At 38.9% G+C, this 18491-nt stretch overlaps 3 protein-coding genes and 2 non-coding genes across 7 annotated transcripts; 3 read left to right on the forward strand and 2 right to left on the reverse strand.

The window, feature by feature from the left end:
* Nucleotides 1–512: 512 nt before the first annotated feature.
* TRNAE-CUC (transfer RNA glutamic acid (anticodon CUC)) lies at nt 513–585 on the forward strand. Its single transcript has one exon. It is a non-coding gene; the product is annotated as a tRNA-Glu (tRNA).
* A 70-nt stretch (nt 586–655) lies between these two features.
* On the forward strand, nt 656–4900 carry LOC132189937 (Low temperature viability protein). Of its 2 annotated transcripts, none has more exons than XM_059604790.2 (5): nt 656–1169; nt 1372–1749; nt 2884–3501; nt 3764–3900; nt 4528–4900. In XM_059604790.2, the coding sequence occupies exons 1-4, from the start codon at nt 792–794 to the stop codon at nt 3893–3895; spliced, it is 1506 nt and encodes a 501-aa protein (XP_059460773.2). In that variant the 5' UTR covers nt 656–791; the 3' UTR covers nt 3896–3900; nt 4528–4900. The 2 variants fall into 2 exon arrangements, with proteins under 2 accessions (XP_059460773.2, XP_059460774.2); XM_059604791.2 differs by having other exon boundaries at nt 3764–3891.
* A 1530-nt stretch (nt 4901–6430) lies between these two features.
* TRNAE-CUC (transfer RNA glutamic acid (anticodon CUC)) lies at nt 6431–6503 on the reverse strand. The gene has a single exon. It is a non-coding gene; the product is annotated as a tRNA-Glu (tRNA).
* A 3228-nt stretch (nt 6504–9731) lies between these two features.
* On the reverse strand, nt 9732–12504 carry LOC132189400 (putative TPR repeat-containing protein At1g05150). The gene has a single exon (XM_059604137.2). The coding sequence runs from the start codon at nt 12273–12275 to the stop codon at nt 9885–9887; it is 2391 nt and encodes a 796-aa protein (XP_059460120.1). The 5' UTR covers nt 12276–12504; the 3' UTR covers nt 9732–9884.
* A 1354-nt stretch (nt 12505–13858) lies between these two features.
* On the forward strand, nt 13859–18386 carry LOC132189001 (Pentatricopeptide repeat (PPR) superfamily protein). Of its 2 annotated transcripts, XM_059603464.2 has the most exons (4): nt 13859–13942; nt 14132–14209; nt 15070–15192; nt 15422–18386. In XM_059603464.2, exon 4 carries the CDS (start codon nt 15468–15470, stop codon nt 17856–17858), a length of 2391 nt encoding a protein of 796 aa, XP_059459447.2. In that variant the 5' UTR covers nt 13859–13942; nt 14132–14209; nt 15070–15192; nt 15422–15467; the 3' UTR covers nt 17859–18386. The 2 variants fall into 2 exon arrangements, with proteins under 2 accessions (XP_059459447.2, XP_059459449.2); XM_059603466.2 differs by lacking the exon at nt 15070–15192.
* The last annotated feature ends 105 nt before the right edge of the window (nt 18387–18491 follow it).

The following is an 18491-nucleotide window of genomic DNA, read 5'->3' on the forward strand; positions in this document are numbered from 1 at the left end:
TTATTTCGACGTAAAATGTTTTTTGAAAAATGTTTTATATTTTTTTTATATTTAGTACAACTGAAAATTGTTGTCGGATTGAAAACATTTTTGGTTAACCAAAAAAACTTTCTTTAATCCCTATAAAAGTGTTTCATTAAAAAAAAAGAAAAAAAAAAGGGTTATCACTTTCACTTTCCTTTGCAGATCATTCCCTACTATCGTCGGAGGTTGCTAGCTGCTGCCACCGAAGGTTACCGAGCTACTACTGAAAGTCGTTGTTAGCTGCCACCTACTACGATCAGAGTCCTTCGTCGTCGCTAATTACTATCATTGGAGGGCAAAGCCGCCACCAAAATTCCTTGAAAATTTTAGGTTGTTTCCCACTATCACGCTGGCCACCATTGCCGTTTCTGATTTTTCGTATAAATTAAATGTCGAAAATTAATTTTGGTGAAAATATTATGCAAAAGGAAAATTTTGGTCTAAACTAAAAAAGAATATATAATTTTATTTTCATTGTTCTTATCAAATCCGTTGTAGTCTAGTTGGTCAGGATACTCGGCTCTCACCCGAGAGACCCGGGTTCAAGTCCCGGCAACGGAATGGTGTTTTGTGATTTTTTTTTCTTCTACTTTTGCGATCTAAAGTGCCACGTGCTGACTATCCTAGGGTTTTTACATTTTAGCTGGACCAGCTCTGCTAGGGTTTATCTCCACACAGAAACATATCTGGTTGGTTTGGGGTTTATGTGGAAATCTTAATCCATAGCTATCAATCAACTTATTGCAGCTCCCTAGAGTTTCTACAGAATGGGAAAGAAGAAATTCATCGACAAGAAGAAATCGGCGACGTTCCAATTACTCGCCCGCGACTCGTCCGATCCCAACTACGACGACTCACCGGGTGGCGACCGAGTCTTTGTCCGCGTCGACAACAACTCCGCATCCGTATTTGCCGATGCTCTCGAGGACAACGACGAGGGAAACGATGATCTAGTTTTGGGGAACTCGGCGCCGGAGGCGAATGCTTTGCCACAGCAGTTGAGGAAGGAGATTTTGGAGCTAGGGTTTCCAGACGACGGTTATAACTATTTGCTTCACTTGAGGGAGATCAAGAACGCTGGAGCTGGCTCTGCGTTTTATGATAATCCGAAGGCGAGGCTTGATCAGCTTCCCCGTGACGTTAAGGTTGGTTGGTTAGCTTTTGATTTATGTTATCTGTTTGGTTGCTGATAAAATTTCTTGGAATATACACGAGGATAATGAAATTTTCAATGAAATGTTTTCCAAAAACATAATTTCTATGCAATTAGGATGAGCGAATGTGTTAGGATTCTGGTTTTGGTTGTCTATATGGGACTCAAATGGTTGTATCGATGGCTTTCTTTAGGCATATGATGCTTCGAGAGTACGGATAGGGGATGGTGATCCCAATGGGAATTCGATTTTTAGTGTTGCATCGAAGAGTGTTGGTGTGAGAGTTCAGAAAGCGGTTGATCCTGATGTGGCTGCACTGCTTGATGATAGCGATCTGTCGCGATTTGGTTCTGATGTCGAGGACTTGGAAGAGGATTTCGTTCTTCAGGCAAACATTCCTGAAGAAGAGGAGGAAGATGTGGAGGTGGATAATTCTGACCAACAACAAAATTTGGATGGCCTTGTCTTTCAGAATGGAATTGGAATTGGAAATCATCTGGTTGTAGGAGGAGATGAATGTGTTGGTGAGAAGCTGCGGGTTCGGCGTCTTCTGGATGAGCAATTTGATTTAGTGAGTTTCTTTTCCTCTTTTTTTTATTGTAATTTCAATTATTCTTTATTTTTCCTAAATATGCTTCAATAATTATATCATGTTCGAATGTTAAATTTCATCTAGTTCTGTTAGTTTTAGGCCTTTTTTAATATATGGTATAGAGCTTAGACTTCAATTAAGAAACTCTTTGTGTAGCTGTCGTACAAAATAGTCTCCTAACCTAAGTTTCCCAACCCTAAGGTAGTTCTTAGATTTGATTTTTTGAACCCAATTGGGTGAAGTTTTTTTTGGGAATTAATTCCTATGTGCTATGCTCTTTTAATTCCTGTTCTTTCCTACCTTAATTATTCATTTTTTATTTTTTTTAAAAATTGTCTATAAGTGCATTGTTATAAGTCTATATATAGGACTTCTTTTTAGCTTGATGATGAATTTGAAAGCATTATATAAATTATAACATAATGATGCCTGATTCTGATTGACTGAGGTGGTGGGCGTATATTATGTGACTATACTTATATTAATAGGACCACCACGTCTTATTGTATATTTTAAAGCCTTTTTGGTGTGTGCTAATCTAGTGCATTATTTTGGAAATTGACTTCTTATCAATACTTGGTTACAGAAATCATGCACCTTCTGTGTTGTTGTCTTATCCTTGATTGTAAAGAATATGCATTACATTAAGTGTATTGACACCTAGCTTATTATTCAAGATGACGTCCACGCTGTCAATTTGCTTACTTTAGGTTTTAAGCTTTAAGCCTTTAATATATCGCAAGCTAATTTACTTGAGTTTCAACTACCTATGTATTTCCTTTTCAAGAATTCTTTTGATTTCCCTTCTTGTTCTACATTGACTGCAAAAACATTTGTTGTCATTGAGTCATTGGTATCCAATTTCTACTTGATCTTGTACACCAAGTATCAAAGAATTTTTGTTGCACTTTTGACCATTCTACCGCAGTTTTTGTTGTGCTTGCCAATGCAGCCGATTAATTGTTTGCTATATTGTTTGATTCCAAAATTAAGGGAAAACTTTATACCCTTGTAACTTGCATCATACAGTTGAACCACTATCTTTCTTTGTTCGATGGCCCTTTTCTTGTCACATTAAGTTTCCTCTGTCCAACGGTTGTTTATCTTTTGCAGCTTGAGCGTCAAGAATATTGCACTGATGATGATGATGATGATGATGAATATGGTAATGTAGCTGAAGAAGATGAACACCTGGCAGAGAAGCTAAAACATGCCCTAGGTGACCATGTGATCGATGACTTGGAACTCAGTGACAAATATAAGGCTCCTGCAGATTTATTGCACGATAATGAGAGACCAAAAAGTAAGGAGCAATTTGACACTGCTGTTGTTGTGATTCGTCGCTGTGTGGAATATGGTGAGAAGTATGAAAAGGAAAATGAAAATGAAGACAAACACGTGGTTCTTGTAGAAGAAAGCAGTGATGAATCAGAAGTGTGGGATTGTGAGACCATTGTTTCTACGTATTCAAATATCGATAACCACCCTGGTAAGATTGGGGCTCCAGAAATAACTAGGAAAAAGAAGTTGGCTGAAACTTTATTTGGAGCCTCGGGTGCCACGAGTCATGTAATATCCCTACGAGGAAAAGAGAAGCTACCTGTGGACTTTCTACCTCATAGTATAAAACCTGTTGCGGAAAAGGTAAAGGATGTGGATAGTAAAATGGCTGAGCAGCAGAAGAGGAAACAACATGGTCAGGAGTCAAAAGAGGAGAAGAAAGAACGGAAGGTATCTACTTGCTGCCTGTTTCAGCTTATTACATTTCTTGAACAGTCAGTGTCTTCAACCATAGAATTATTCTGCCATCTTTTACTCATAGAAGATCAAATACAGTCCTTTGCCTCTTTGCTAACTGCCATTACTAAGCATGATGCCAAAGGAAATAAGTTGCTGTTAGTTATCTGATAAGTAACTAGTTTGAGCATTTATTGCTTTGTTGGTCTGCTCTACTTTTGTCTTCGATATTGATGTTGAAGGTTTCTGCTTGCAGGCTGCTGTAAAGGAGGAAAGGCGTGAAGCACGGCGTGCTAAAAAAGAAATGAAGGAGCTTTACCGGGGTGAAGCACAGCGTGCTCAAAAAGTTGCTGCCATTTGTGGCCCATCTTCTATACATCTTATGTAAGTGTGGTAAGCATTGAATTATGTTTCAGTTAGTTGGAATTGCTGTGTAGTTTTTAGGAATTTAGATGTATGCAATTTTGGATTTGAAGTTTTATTATCCATTATCATACAAAGGGAAGAGATGCAGTAGTTGGGGAAGAATCTCTAGAAGATAGAAAATAGAAAAATGATAATGAACAACTAGATGGACCTAAAAATCTTCATTCAACTATTTATGATAGGCAATGGCAATCCTCAGTTTTGAACTCAATCTGTAATCTCCCCTTTAAAAAAACACATTAGACTGGCATACCAACTGCAAGTCTCCAACCAAGGTACATTGCATAAGTATTATTTCTGAAGTTGAAGCAACATTCTCATGCTTGTTGAGTATTTAGTCTCTTCATAGAAGAAAGGATAAAATTAGTGGAGAGAAATTTTGTGGGTCTAAATGGACGCTCACATATTTTCCTCAGATCTGCTTCTGTTTTATCTTCTAACTTATACGCTGAACCATAGATAGCATAATGTTCTCATCTCAAATCTTGCTAAAAATTCAATGAAGTTCTCAATTGCCATGGTGCATGCGGGTACCCTTCCTAGTTTTCCTTAACCTTGTGGTCTAATAACTCTGATTTTTCTTTTGTCAAATAGGTAAAGATAATACCAGATTGTTGCCTAAGACTCTGTGGCCTTCCATTGGGGTAATTCTGCAGTTCTGAAGTACAAGGAAGTAAAGTAATTGATGTTATCCACAGTCAATCTTCTACAAGAGAAGGGGCGTATGCTCAGCTAGTTCTTGATTGCCATGATTTGGTTAGATTATCAGAGTTTACTATTTATTGTAGTCGTTTTCTTCTTCTTGTAGGGATGGGGTGGGGTTTTTGCTACTGAGCCTTTCTGGCTGAAGCCTGCATGTTCTACTGTACGCAGTAAAGTTAAATTTATATTTCTTTAGTTGTTGTTTTTGCTTGCAAAACAAAGAAACATGAGAATCTCTGCTATAAACTTGGACGCAATCATGGTAGACCTTCTCCTTACGTGTAGGATAACGACAATGATCTGTTTTTCCTTCTGAAGAACAACTTGATATGAACTTGTGGCCAAAAAGAAGGTGATACACACACTGACACACAGATTACAAATGTCTACTTAATAACTATACGAAATTCATACCATATATAAGCGACTGACTAGGAATACATGATAATAAGGTATACAAGTACATCATAGAGAGCATATCATGATACTCTGGATCTTCTTGGGTTAGAAAATGAAATCTGGACTCTAGAATCACAGCTAAATTCTTCTCAGTGTGGAATAGGAGACGAGCTGTCATCACCGGAGTTGGGCGCCGGATTCCAATTGCCATAGTCTTCTTGCAGAATTTCTTGTTGGACCTGGTACTGTTGCTCGCCTCTCTGCACCTGATTCTCTAGGGGGTCAAACAGAGTAGATGTTGCTGGTGGTGATGGGGATAATGGCAATAATGACGATGATGCTGTTACTGCCATGGGCATCATAACAACCATTATCACGCATAACATGCACATAACCAACCCTAGTGGTCCGGTTGGCATGATTTTTGGCTGCGTATCTAACCTTGTTCTCTTGAAAGGCATTTAGCAACTAATTCAATTGCTTAATCCTAATTTATAGCTTATTTATGATAATTGAGTTCCACTTGTGGTGTATAAACTAAAAGCAGTGTTTAAGTTGATTGATCTTTCTTTTCACACCCGGTGGATGATACAGCATGTATCTTGCATGCATTTAGGAGGTGGCAGAGTGAGCACAAAATAAAGGACAAAATTTTCTTAGGAGGTGGCAGAGTGAGCACAAAATAAAGGACAAAATTTTCTTTCAAACTGATTTAAAAGAACTTCTTTAATGCAAATGACGAATAAGCACTTAGGTTGATTAGCCTTCGTTTGAGCATCTTAAAATGTCGTTGAGTCAACCTATGTAAGTCATTCATAAATTGTCATGGCAATTTACGTAACACTTACCACGTCAATTACTAAACAATTAAATTTACATATTAGTTGCTTAATTTTTATTTTTTTTTCACTCATATGGTGACACGTGACATTGATGTGGACTGCAACCTAACTTTGTAATAAAGTTATTATAATTTTTGTAGAAACTAGCCCTTGTTTGGAAATCCATGAATTGGCAATGTATTGAATCTAAATTTATTTAGTCCAATCCAAACATTAGGAACCAAAATGATTTGATTTTGAATTCCACATATGTTTGGAATTTCAACTTGCATGCATGACTTGAACTGAACTAAAATTCCCGTGAATTAGCTCACCAAAAAAGACAGACCACATCCAATTGGTTCAATTTGTAACCCATTCTCTCTTTTTTCATCCCAATATAGAACACAGCAAAACTTAACAACAAGCATTCCTTTCTTTTCTCAGTTGTGTTTTTGCCAAAATATGATTGGTTCAAATATTAAATTAGATAAATGAATTTTAAATATAATTTTATACCACATATGATTGGTTCGTTTTCGGTCCAAAAGAGGTTGGGAGGTCAAAAAAATAATTTCCGTTGCCGGGACTTGAACCCGGGTCTCTCGGGTGAGAGCCGAGTATCCTGACCAACTAGACTACAACGGAGCTGATGCTTCTCTAATATTTCTATAATTATTTTTACAATACAAGCAAGATATTGATAGTGGAGGCCCAAAGTAGGAAAGACGTAATTTCAAATTGATCATATCATAATTGCGTGATATTTGAGAGTAAAGTATATACTTTCTTAAAAATTGTCCTTCAAAATAAGCTATAAAAAAAATAGTGCTTTTATGGATTTAACTCTTTTGTCTTATCATATAATTGCTGTTGGGTAAAGTCCATAAGCAATGACTAAACCTAGTGAGTTCATTTTGTGTTTGAAAAGTTGAGTCTTTAGAGTTTTTCAAGAGTGATGGGTTAACAATAATCTCACTTTCCTTGCACATACCTATCGAGTATTTTCATCCACTTAATCCTTTCTTTTTTACTCTAAACTTTGATAGTGTGACCATTTTTCTTAGGATCATTATGAGTTGGGGGCCAATTTTTGAACACGTGATGAATGCCCATTTAATAGAATATAATAGAATTAGCACATTTATTTCTTTAAAAACAAGAGGTTTTTTTTTTTTTTTTTTTTTCCTATTCAAAAAGGCGGGAAGGGGTGACCAGTGTGATTTTTATCCTTGGGCGTGATCATTGAGGTCCTCGCCCGTTGTGGAATGTTCAGTTTGAGCCATAGCTATTGCCTAAGAAGGCGAATCCGTCACCACAACCCCACCAAAGTACAAGTTGGTAAAACCCCTTTTTAGTAGCATCTAGTTCGCGGACTACTATCGCAAGTGAGTTTTAACCCGTGACCATTAGGAAAAGAGGAGGGGGGGAATTGAACCTTATCCCTTACTGTTTTACTAACTCAACTACCACATTGGTGATAAAAAACAAGAGAGTTGAAAAATGAAGCAAAGCAGCTACTTTTGTAAACTAAACTAAGATTCAGATATACAAAATGAAATGAATTTGATGCGAAATCTATGATAAAATTTGCTTTGTTGATTTATATTTCAGGTCTATAGTAATCAAATTGAACTCCCAACTCACCCTACATCCCTGAACTCAAGGCTTTGGCATACCTAGGTGGATTATCAATGTTTTAGAACTGTCTAATTTGCATTGAAATGCCGCATCAGTTAGATTTAAACTAAATAAACTTGCTCTTTTTCCATAGCATGTGTAGATCAAGTATAAGATATTAACATACCTCCATTGCTAGAAGATAAGCTTTTCATTTCTGCTCTGATGTCTTTTTGGTGGATGCTTTAAGTACAGAACGGCAATATTGTTTTATGTGTGTCAAGGAAATTAGTACTTTAACCTTAAAGTTACATTGATCACTTATCAAGTTTAACGAACTAATTTCGTTTATATTTAAGGTGAAAGTATAAATTTTTCAAACGTTTGAAAAACGAGTCAGCCAGCTATGAGCCCCAAAATAAAATAACTATGTCATATTAAAATAAAATAAAAAACAATTTCAATGTAAAGGTTTTTAGTGTCATGGATAATTCACATTTGGCAGTACATATTCAATGAGATTATCAGTGATGAAGCCATGACATCAGAGATTATAAGAGGAAGTGTAGAAGAGCCCACCTTCAAGTCCTCCACATGGTGGAGGATTTGGATTGCCATAATCATTTGCTATTAATCCGGGAGTGATAGGCCTTGCCATAATCATAGCTTACGTAAGTCATTATTAAATGGACAAAGATTTTCTCAAGATTGAAGGACTTCTTTTAATTAAAATTTGTCATTAAAAAGTTAAAACAAATAAAATGCACATAAGAATCACACCTTTTTTTTTTCTTTCTTTTTTTTTTTTTTTTTTTTTTTTTTGTAAAAAAAAAAATCTATTAAAAACACATGAGAATTATATGCTCTAATTTAATTTACAAAAAAACTTTGTCCTTATCCTACTAAGGTGCAGTATTTTAAAGAAAAATAAATGAATTCAAAATTTAATGATAATTTTTGCTGTTACATTAAAAAGTATGTACTTGAAAATGCGAATAACATTTGTCTATTTTCTATAAATAAAGGACAAAAAATTTTCAATATTTCATTCAACCTACTTCAATAGGTGTCATCTGGATCTGGATCCACTAAAATTCCTAAGGGAATTTCAATTTTTAGAATTTCAGATGCAAGCCGTCTATTTTTCATCCAATGATCATTGTTATGCCACATGTCCCACTACTAATAAAATGAGCGGCCTAAATTTTTTAGATTGGATGAAAAAATAACCATTGGATGAAAAATGAGCGGCCTAAATTTGAAATTTCATAAACTGAAATTCTTTAGAAAATTTCAATAGATCTTAATCCTAAATATTAATTTTTTAGAAATTTAAAAATATTAAATAATATTTATCACTTATTATAATAGGTCGAAAGAAATTTTTATCCTTTCAATAAATTGGTCAGGCAAGATGGTTGTGTTTAGGCAATGATTACGCCTGTCCTCCCTATTTCCAAAGTCTTACCAACAAGCAAATGAGCCAAATAAAAGTTATTAGCATTTCTTGGGGGGTGTTTGGCACATGCACTAGTTGGTCCCCTGTTGACTGCCCCAGTCGCAAGAGACATAAAATTGTAAATCAGGGGCTTTAACGCAGCATTCGATTGCCTTATAACAGTAAGACTTCTAGCTTTTCAACTCTCGCATCATTATCCTCGGTGTTTTTCCAACTTGTGAATCATCATGACATTGTTGCTCTCACATGCCGACAGTAAGCAGGAAATATTTTCCAACAAGCCATTTTCTCTGTAACCTTTTTCTTTTGTTTTTTTCTGGCTGGTTTCATATCAATGGAATCATTTTATGTGACTAGACTTTCATTGCTATTGAATCTTTCTGCTACTAATTGGAAAGGGTCAATAATATTGCCAAAAAAACTGCTGCAACAAGAAGGAACATTTCCAAGTTCTCTACTACAGAGCAGGATCATCAATCTAGAAACTGCCAATTTTCACAGTTCAAAGCTCAAATTTGGTTCCTATATATATATATATATATATATAGATAAAAACTGACACTCAAATCATGTCAAGTTATTTTCAAATGCAAAGAAGTTATCACTGAAAAACAGATATTTTGACGTTTAGCACCTTTAAGTAGAGCTTAAACTCATAAAATAGTACTCTAAATAGAAAGCCACTGGCCCCTACTGCAGATCTGGACTCATCAATTGAAAATAAACTCTACATAAAGAATGAGAAATTATGAAGGAAATATACAGCATGTCAATTCTACAGCTAGAAAACAAGAGCATCAGAGCAACAACTTGACAAATTTTATTATACAATGGCATGAAGCTCGCTAAACACATCGATGAACTATATATCTCACACTTGACTTAACAACTAGAATAACATGATGGAAGAACAAAAAAAAAAAAAAAAAAAAACTTCTAAGCCTTCTAAGCTACGGATCATTATGGGATTGCACATTAAAGCACATGCACTTGTCTTTCATCGCTTCAGCCTCACTTCCGTACTCTTTGAATCTGAACTCTTCTTGCTTGTAGGTAGAAGGCACCTTTCCCTCACTGTAACATTGATTACAGAGACTAAAATGAGATTTTATTTCCTTGAAGCGGGATCCAATAACCGGATAGCGGCAAACTGCACAAACATAGCGGCCATGGCGGTTCCTATCCCCAGTTTCAAGCTTCAATAGTGTGGACATGATACCAAAACCCCAATCGGAATCATCAAACATGACAAGAAACTCAGAGTAAGACACCAGTGAAGCATCGGAGTCTCCATGGAGTTCCAGCATCTCACTAACCCCATGAGAAGGGACATAGATAGCCCTCAACAATTTGATGTATCTAACAGCATCGGCCTTTCTAATCTGCGAAATGCCTTCATTCACAGGACGCCACACAAGCGCATCAAACGCCACACGCTTGCGCTTCTCTAGAGGGCCGCTGCAAATGGGGGCAAGGACAGCATAGAACATGCCCAAATCCACCCTGCCTGAGCCTGCTTCATCCAGGACAGAGAGTATCCTCTCGTTTATGGCTTTGACGGCCCCTTGGAATGTTTCAGGCTTTAGGAAATTGAGCAAGCGACGGAGAATTTCTTCCAAGTTAGGCTTACGTATGGTTTTCTGGGGAGCGCCAGTACCGGAATAGGACACCGGCACATCACGATCAATCATCTCCCTCTTCAGAAGGTCTACATCACAACGACTCAACCTGGTAATCCTCTGGAAAGCTCTAATTTGAAGAGCATTGGCCAAGTCCTGTCTCAAGGTAGTCTTGTCCCCAACAGTCTTAAATCTCGAGAATTCCACAGTGACAAATGCCCCTTCCCCATTGGCACCCCCATTAGACTTCACCTTCTTCTTCTGCAACTGCTTCAAATGTGATATAGCATCATGCAATTCAACCCTGTTTGTCATCTTCAACGCTTCCTTCAAAGCTTTCTTAGCCTCCTCAGTTTCCCCAGCCCCCAACAAGGACACAGCCTTGTTGAGCTGTGCCCGCCAATGATTCGGCCACACAGCTAAAACCCTAGTATACATCTCCGAGGCTCTCGGAAACCTACCCAAGTCCATATACAGCCCACCCAAATTGTACAAAGCGTCAACATGACCGGGTTTCAAATCAATAGCCTTCTGAAACACCTCAATCGCCCTCTCATCCTCATCCATGGCATGCAAAGCCGACGCCAAATCGCAATGTGCGTCGGCATAATCCGGTTTCATGAATATGGCCTCTTCTAAGGCCTTCACGGCCGCCCTATATTCCCCAACCCCAAACAGAGCACTACCCAAAAGCTTCAAAGCTCTAAAATGCGTAGGACAAAGAATTGCAGCCTCTCTATAGTACTCACAAGCACTAAGAACCATACCTTCGCCTTCCAGCGCAATCCCAAGATTGACATAAATCTGTGGCAGCAAGTAGCCCCACTGATTCCCACCAGCCTCGGCCGCCTCCAGAGCCAACAAGAACTCCTCCTTGGCCTCCTTGTACTTCCCAAGCACATAGTGGCAATTCCCAGCTCTGAAATGCGGCCTCACATCCACGGGTTGCAACTCACAAGCCCTCTTGAAGCTCACCAAAGCCTCCTTAAACAACTGGTGCTCGTACAAGACCCTACCGATCGCCATGTGCCCATCAAAGGCCTCCTCTCTGGACCTCGCCCCGTCGGCTCGGCTCCTGAGAACCCCCAATTCCTTCACGAACGCCGCGTAGTCGTGTCCGGACTCTTCCCAGAACACCCTTTTGTCAGAAATCTCCGTTGACGGTCCCAATTCCCTCGACCACCCAGCGTCTGAGTACGCGTCGAAATTGTCTCCTTTCAATTTCCCATCTTTCGCTTGCTTTGCCTTGAGCCTCTTGATCAGAATCTCCAAGTCGTCGACGATCTTCCACGTGTCGTCGAAGACGATCCCGTGGTTGGGCGAGACCGCCCACGCCGCGGTCCTCTGCTTCTTCTGGGCGTCGATTGCGCGCTCGTCGGCAATCGAAGACGACGACGCTTCCGAGATTCCCTTGATGTTCTCATCCAAACTGAGCTCGAGCTCCAGCGCGTCAAAGTCACGGTCTACGTCGCCGGCGCCGTCGTCGTAGGTCCGCAACAGTCCCTCGTAGGTCAGGCCCTTCTCGCCGTCGATGAACTCGCCATAGGTCCGGAACACCTCGTCGAGAATGGCGTTGATTTGCTCGTCGCTGAACTTGACCCTCGGGTTCACCGCCACCACAAGCGCCGACATTTCCTCTCTGTTGAGCCCTCCATCGCGGTTCACATCGAATTGCTGGAAAATCCTCTTCACCTTCTCCGATCTGCTACCTCTCGTCGCCATTTTTCTCCCTCTCGCTTCGCACTGAGACGGAGAGGGTCTCTAAAAGAAAACCCACAAAGATGATAGAGATAGGGGCTAAGGGCTAAGCAAAATTATGGGTTCGTGGGGGGAGTGTTCGCTTCCTCTCATTGGATCTAGAAGGAAAGCTAAAGAAAAAAGGAGGAGCTAGAGAGGGAAAGAAAGAGAGACTCCTCTCTCTTTTTCTCTCTATCCGTTTCCTTTCTCTCCCTCTCTCTCTCTCACTTCGTTGGCTGTGATGATTGGTGTGGTGGCAGCCCCACGATAAAGCAACGTCGTTTTACTTTTCGTTATTTTATTTTATTTCGGCTGAGTAGGCTGTGCGAGGCTTGGCTATTAGACAATTGGCTTGTATTTGAAAAAGGTCACAGTAGAGACTTTTGGCCAGCTGGCTTAATATTAGATTAGTGGGGCTTTTAGAACTAATTGCGTCGTGCTAATTACCGTACCAAACGTCCACTTTGCGATAAAGAAATTATTATGATTCGAGTCCAACTGCCGATATTAGCTGAACCGTCGGTTCACTTCTAATCTAAGTATTTTAGCCTATTCAACGCCAGGATTTTCCCTTTAAAAAAAAAAAGAAGAAAGTATTATTAAGTTTCATCGACTTGATCATACTAAAATCCTAAAACCTCTTCAATAGAGTTGATAGTACCATACTACCATGCCAAATAAAATAAATAAATATCTAGTTTAGTAGCTTATTGCCGATAGACTAAAAGTCTGTTTTGGTTTGTAATTTTAAAAAGTGCCGATCATAATATGTTTTACATTAAAAAAAAATATAAAATATGTAAAGATATATAAAAAAAGAAAAAAAACAATATATGTATTAGGGGGGTTGGACCACCCCAAGATTGGGCAAAGGGCTTGACTAAACTACTCCCAAATTTTGTAGATGGTTAGGTCATCTTGTTTGAGCGAAATTGGAGGTGGCTGAACTACCTCTATGGTTTAAGCGGTGGTTCGACTATCTCCAACTTTGGTTAGAGGGAGTAGCTGAATCATCTTCAAGCTTTTGGAGTAGTCTGACTACTCTTATTGACCAAAGGTGTGGCACTAATATGATACTCTTGCAGTTTGTATTGAATTTTTAAACGGAAGTTTAGAGGGGGGACTTAATTTGCTATTTATGCTGACCACTTTTAAGTAACTTTTTTAACTTTAAGAAACATATTGCAAATCAATGCAATTATTGAGACTGATTTTACGTTTTTTTCCTAAAAGTAATTCTAAAAAAAAAAAAACAGAAAGAGCAAAACATTAAAAACTCTAATACATTCTTTTTGAGTTTAGTTTAGCTTTAATTTTGGTTAAAACTGGAGTCACTAGACTATATGTCCGAGTGTGACATGACATGATACATGTTCCAAACATGAAACAAAGCCGGAACCAAATCCATTATTTTCTTTATATTGTTTGCTAAGTCTCATTTACTTTTCTCTTGATTTTTTATACAAAAAAATAATTATTTTAGAAAAGGAAAAAAATACATATATCGGTCTAGCTATCCTAAAACCCTCGTATATATCGGTCTAGTTCTCCTAAAACCCTCGTGGAGGCGCATGTTGGGTTGGTTCTTCCGACTGTCATCTTTCAGAGCAGCACTTCCAGAGTCCCAAGGCTCAGCAATTTTGTCATTTTAGGTAAAATGGCCAAATCACTAAAATTTTCTCATCTTTTGTTTATTATGTCACCCTTTTCCCCCCTTTTTCTTCAGTACTTTTCTCAACGAAAACTGCCTCTCCCGCCTCTCTCTCTCTCTCTCTCTCTCTCTCTCTCTCTCTCTCAGTAGCTAATCCGTCCATTTCTGCCTCTCCGCTTCTCTCTCTCAGTTGCTCAAACCAGGAAGTCTGTCTCTCCGCCTTCAACGAAGTCTGCCTCTCCGCTTCTCTTTCTCTCAGTCGCTCAAGGTAACCTTCTCACTCTCTCTCGTTTTTTTCCGCTTAAGTCTGGTTTCTCTCTTCTCTGTTTTGATTCAAGAATCGTGGTGTTTGGTTGTGGGAGATTAAGAGATTTGATGATGGGGGATGGCTGGTTGATTGGCTTTTGCGTTTGTATTTTGTTGGTTTTTGGCGTTTTGGGCTTTCCCAGAGGAGGAAGCCATCGGTGGCTTTGGTTTGTAGTTTTTTTTTTTTTAGTTCTTTATGTAGAGTTGTCTAGGTTGCTGCTTGAGGAAAGGGAGAGTTTGTGTGTGTGTGTGCGTGTTTTTTTAGTGTGATATATTGGATCACTTGTCCAAAGCAGGGGAAAAAGAAGACATTAAAAGATCAAAAGAAAATTGTATGTACGAAAAACAACTGTGGTATGAATATTAATATATTATAACAGCAAAGCAATAGCAACAATAATAAAATTGATATGTCGTCACCTGGTAAAACTGTCGTTCTAATAGAGATTTTTGACCCATCCAGCTCATCCATGTAGTTTTATGTATTCAATTAACAATCAAAATTTCCCATAAATTCTTGAAATGCTTAGTGAGTTTTATGAATTGTCCTCATTATGGTGGCAGACAAGACTGATTATTGAAACGCTTGAAGATAAGACTCAGTTTTGGATTGAATCCCATAATTGCTATGGGTGTTCTGTATTGATATTTATAAACCATTCACAACGTGTCGTCTGGTGTTTCAAATACAAAGTGATTATCTCATCTTGTCTACAATACTTGAATTCAAACTACTGTCATTTGAATCTTCGGCTTCGGATGATTTATCTTCAGTTTCATTCTTGTTGCTCTTGTTACGGATACGACGTTGATCCTTATCAGGATCAGGTGGAGTCTTATCTCCAAGTGTTTCAATACTGATCAATAGTTTTCGTCTGCTTGGAACTTCCACTTGGTTATGTTGAATATTTGTCTGACCTTTGGGTCACCAAGGCAGCATGGCAGGTATGGTTTCTTCCTTTATCCTTTATCTCATTATTAACTTGCAATTTTATAGAAATAAACCGTTAAAAAAATGTATACTTAAGTGGATTTTCCTATGGTATCTAAAGAAGACAATATTAACTACTATTAGTTCTATGCGTATGTTAATGTAGTGACATAAAAAGCTAGTAGGATTTACTTTGACTAGGGCCGTATGTTTATGTTAATGCATATGTTAATGTATTGACAGAAAAAGCTACTATTAGACAAAACAATGACTTCCCAGCGTTTCCAACATGAGGAATGCATTGGACGTCCGTGCAGTTGCCAACCGTTATGCTGCCCTACTGCAACTATGCTGCTCCCGAAGCCCCCCTTCGTACTCCCTAGCTCGAACTATCCATGCTCATATGATAACTTTTGGGTTCAGGCCACGGGGCCACATTCTCAACCGTCTCATCTATGTTTACTGCAAATCATCCAACATTGGCTATGCCTGCCACCTGTTCAACAATAATCCTGAACAAGATATAGTTGCAAGAACAACGTTGATTGCTGCATACTCTGCTGCAAGGAATCTGAAGCTGGCTCGGGAAGTATTTTGTGGTACCCCATTGAGTATCAGAGACACGGTTTTCTACAATGCGATGATCACATGCTATTCCCATAATAATGATGGCCACACTGCCATTGAACTCTTTCGCGACATGAGGAGACACGGGTTTAGGCCAGATAATTTTACGCTCACCAGTGTACTAGGAGCTTTGGCACTCATAGCTGATGAGGAAAAACAGTGCCAGCAGATGCATAGTGCTATGCTAAAATCAGGAACAGGTTTTGTTACTTCAGTGTTGAATGCGCTTATATCTGCTTATGTAAAGTGCGCGTCTTCACCATTAGCATCGACATCGTCATTGATGGGTGCAGCTAAGAAGTTGTTTGATGAGATGCCTGAGAAGGATGAGTTAACATGGACGACAATGATTACAGGGTATGTGAGGAATGATGATCTTGATGCAGCCCGTGAAATGCTTGATGGGATGACTGAAAAGTTGGGGGTTGCATGGAATGCAATGATTTCTGGTTATGTGCACCATGGTTTTATTCACGAGGCATTGGACATGTTTAGGAAGATGCATGTAATGGGGATTCAGCGAGATGAGTTTACTTATACGAGCGTAATCAGTGCTTGTGCTAATGTTGGATTGTTCAAACATGGAAAGCAAGTGCATGCTAATATTTTGAGAACAGAAGGGAAACCTGAACCGGAGTTTTCACTCTCTGTGAATAATGCATTGGTTACACTATACTCGAAATGTGGTAGAGTTGACGAGGCTCGGGGGATTTTTAATAAGATGCTTGTAAGAGATCTTGTTTCGTGGAATGCAATCTTGTCTGCATATGTGAACGCAGGGCGCGTTGAGGAAGCCAAGTTATTCTTTAAGATGATGCCTGAGAGGAGCCTTCTAACATGGACTATGATGATATCTGGTTTTGCACAGAATGGGTTTGGAGAAGAAGGTTTGAAGCTGTTCAACCAAATGAGAATGGAGGGTTTTGAGCCGTGCGATTATGCATTTGCAGGAGCAATTACATCTAGTGCAGTGCTAGGAGCATTGGAGCACGGACGCCAGCTCCATGCTCAGCTACTTCAGTTGGGGCATGATTCAAGCCTCTCAGCTGGAAATGCACTTATTACAATGTATGCAAGATGTGGCATTGTTGAGGCTGCAAATCTTGTGTTCCTTACAATGCCTTATTTGGATTCAGTATCTTGGAATGCTATGATTGCAGCTTTAGGGCAACATGGACAAGGTCTCCAAGCAATAGAACTTTATGAGCAGATGTTGAAGGAAGATATAGTACCTGATAGGATAACTTTTCTTACAGTTCTCTCTGCTTGTAGCCATGCTGGTTTAGTCAAAGAAGGGCGTCAGTATTTTGACTCAATGTGTTTTTACGGTATAAACCCAGGTGTAGATCATTATGCTCGATTGATTGATTTGTTGTGTCGAGCTGGGAAGTTCTCAGAAGCAAAGGATGTGATCGAATCAATGCCTTCTGAGCCAAGTGCAACAATTTGGGAGGCTCTTCTTGCTGGTTGCCGGCTCCATGGGAACATGGATTTAGGGATTCAAGCTGCTGATCAACTCTTTGAACTGATGCCACAACATGATGGGACCTATGTACTTTTGTCAAACATGTATGCCACTGCAGGAAGGTGGAATGATGTGGCTAAGGTGCGGAAATTAATGAGGGATCGGGGGATTAAGAAAGAACCTGCATGTAGTTGGGTTGAGGTTGAAAACAAGGTTCATGTGTTCTTGGTTGATGACACTCGGCACCCCGAGGTGCAAGCGGTGTACGATTATCTAGAGCAATTGATACTTGAATTGAGAAAACTTGGATACGTCCCCGACACAAAATATGTTCTGCATGATATGGAGTCTGAGCATAAGGAGTCTGCCTTGTCTACTCATAGTGAGAAGCTTGCAGTTGTTTTTGGGCTCATGAAGCTTCCTCTAGGAGCCACTATTAGGGTTTTCAAGAACCTTAGGATCTGTGGGGATTGCCATAATGCATTCAAGTTCATGTCAAAAGTGGTGGGCAGAGAGATAGTTGTGAGAGATGTGAAGAGGTTTCATCATTTTAGGAATGGTGACTGCTCTTGTGGCAATTATTGGTAGGCAGAATATTCGTCAGCCGATTATCTATTGGAGAAGGTTAATGTCAAAGGTAGAAAACCCCATCTCATTTTCCTATTTATTGCCCACAAGTGTGGGAATTTGTACACTGCAGAGCCACGCCAATAATTCGCCAATTATGGATTCAACTACCGAAACATACAGTCACTCTCAAGGACTTCCCAAAGTCTCGCCAAAGGTGCATGCATGAGTTTTTCACTTTCCTCTGGATTTTTTCAACAGAAGGTATTGAATCTCAACAAAGAATATTCTTTATAATCTCTAATATTGTTGACGAGTACTGCTACACCTAAAAACTCTTTTATAACTTGTTGACGTGATTGGAGCCATATCAACCACTGTTTGTTTTTTAACACCCTCCAATCAATCAAGTGCTAATACGACGAGTCAACAAGTTGTAAAATAATTGTAAGTCTAAAACATTATTTCCTTGAATAGGTGATTTATTATTTTACTTCGTAGAACAATTAGCAGCATTTGACATTAGTTTCTATGTTTCTGTAATACTTGTTAAATAACATGTGCATCTTTAGTTCGTTGTTTACGTATAGCGAACTAAATTTTCTTGGATTTTTACATTGTTGATCCAGCAATGTACTTTCTGCAACCATTGAT

Source organism: Corylus avellana, chromosome 9 (genome assembly GCF_965113065.1).
Source record: "Corylus avellana chromosome 9, dhCorAvel1.hap1.2, whole genome shotgun sequence".
In the NCBI taxonomy this organism is placed as follows: domain Eukaryota; kingdom Viridiplantae; phylum Streptophyta; class Magnoliopsida; order Fagales; family Betulaceae; genus Corylus; species Corylus avellana.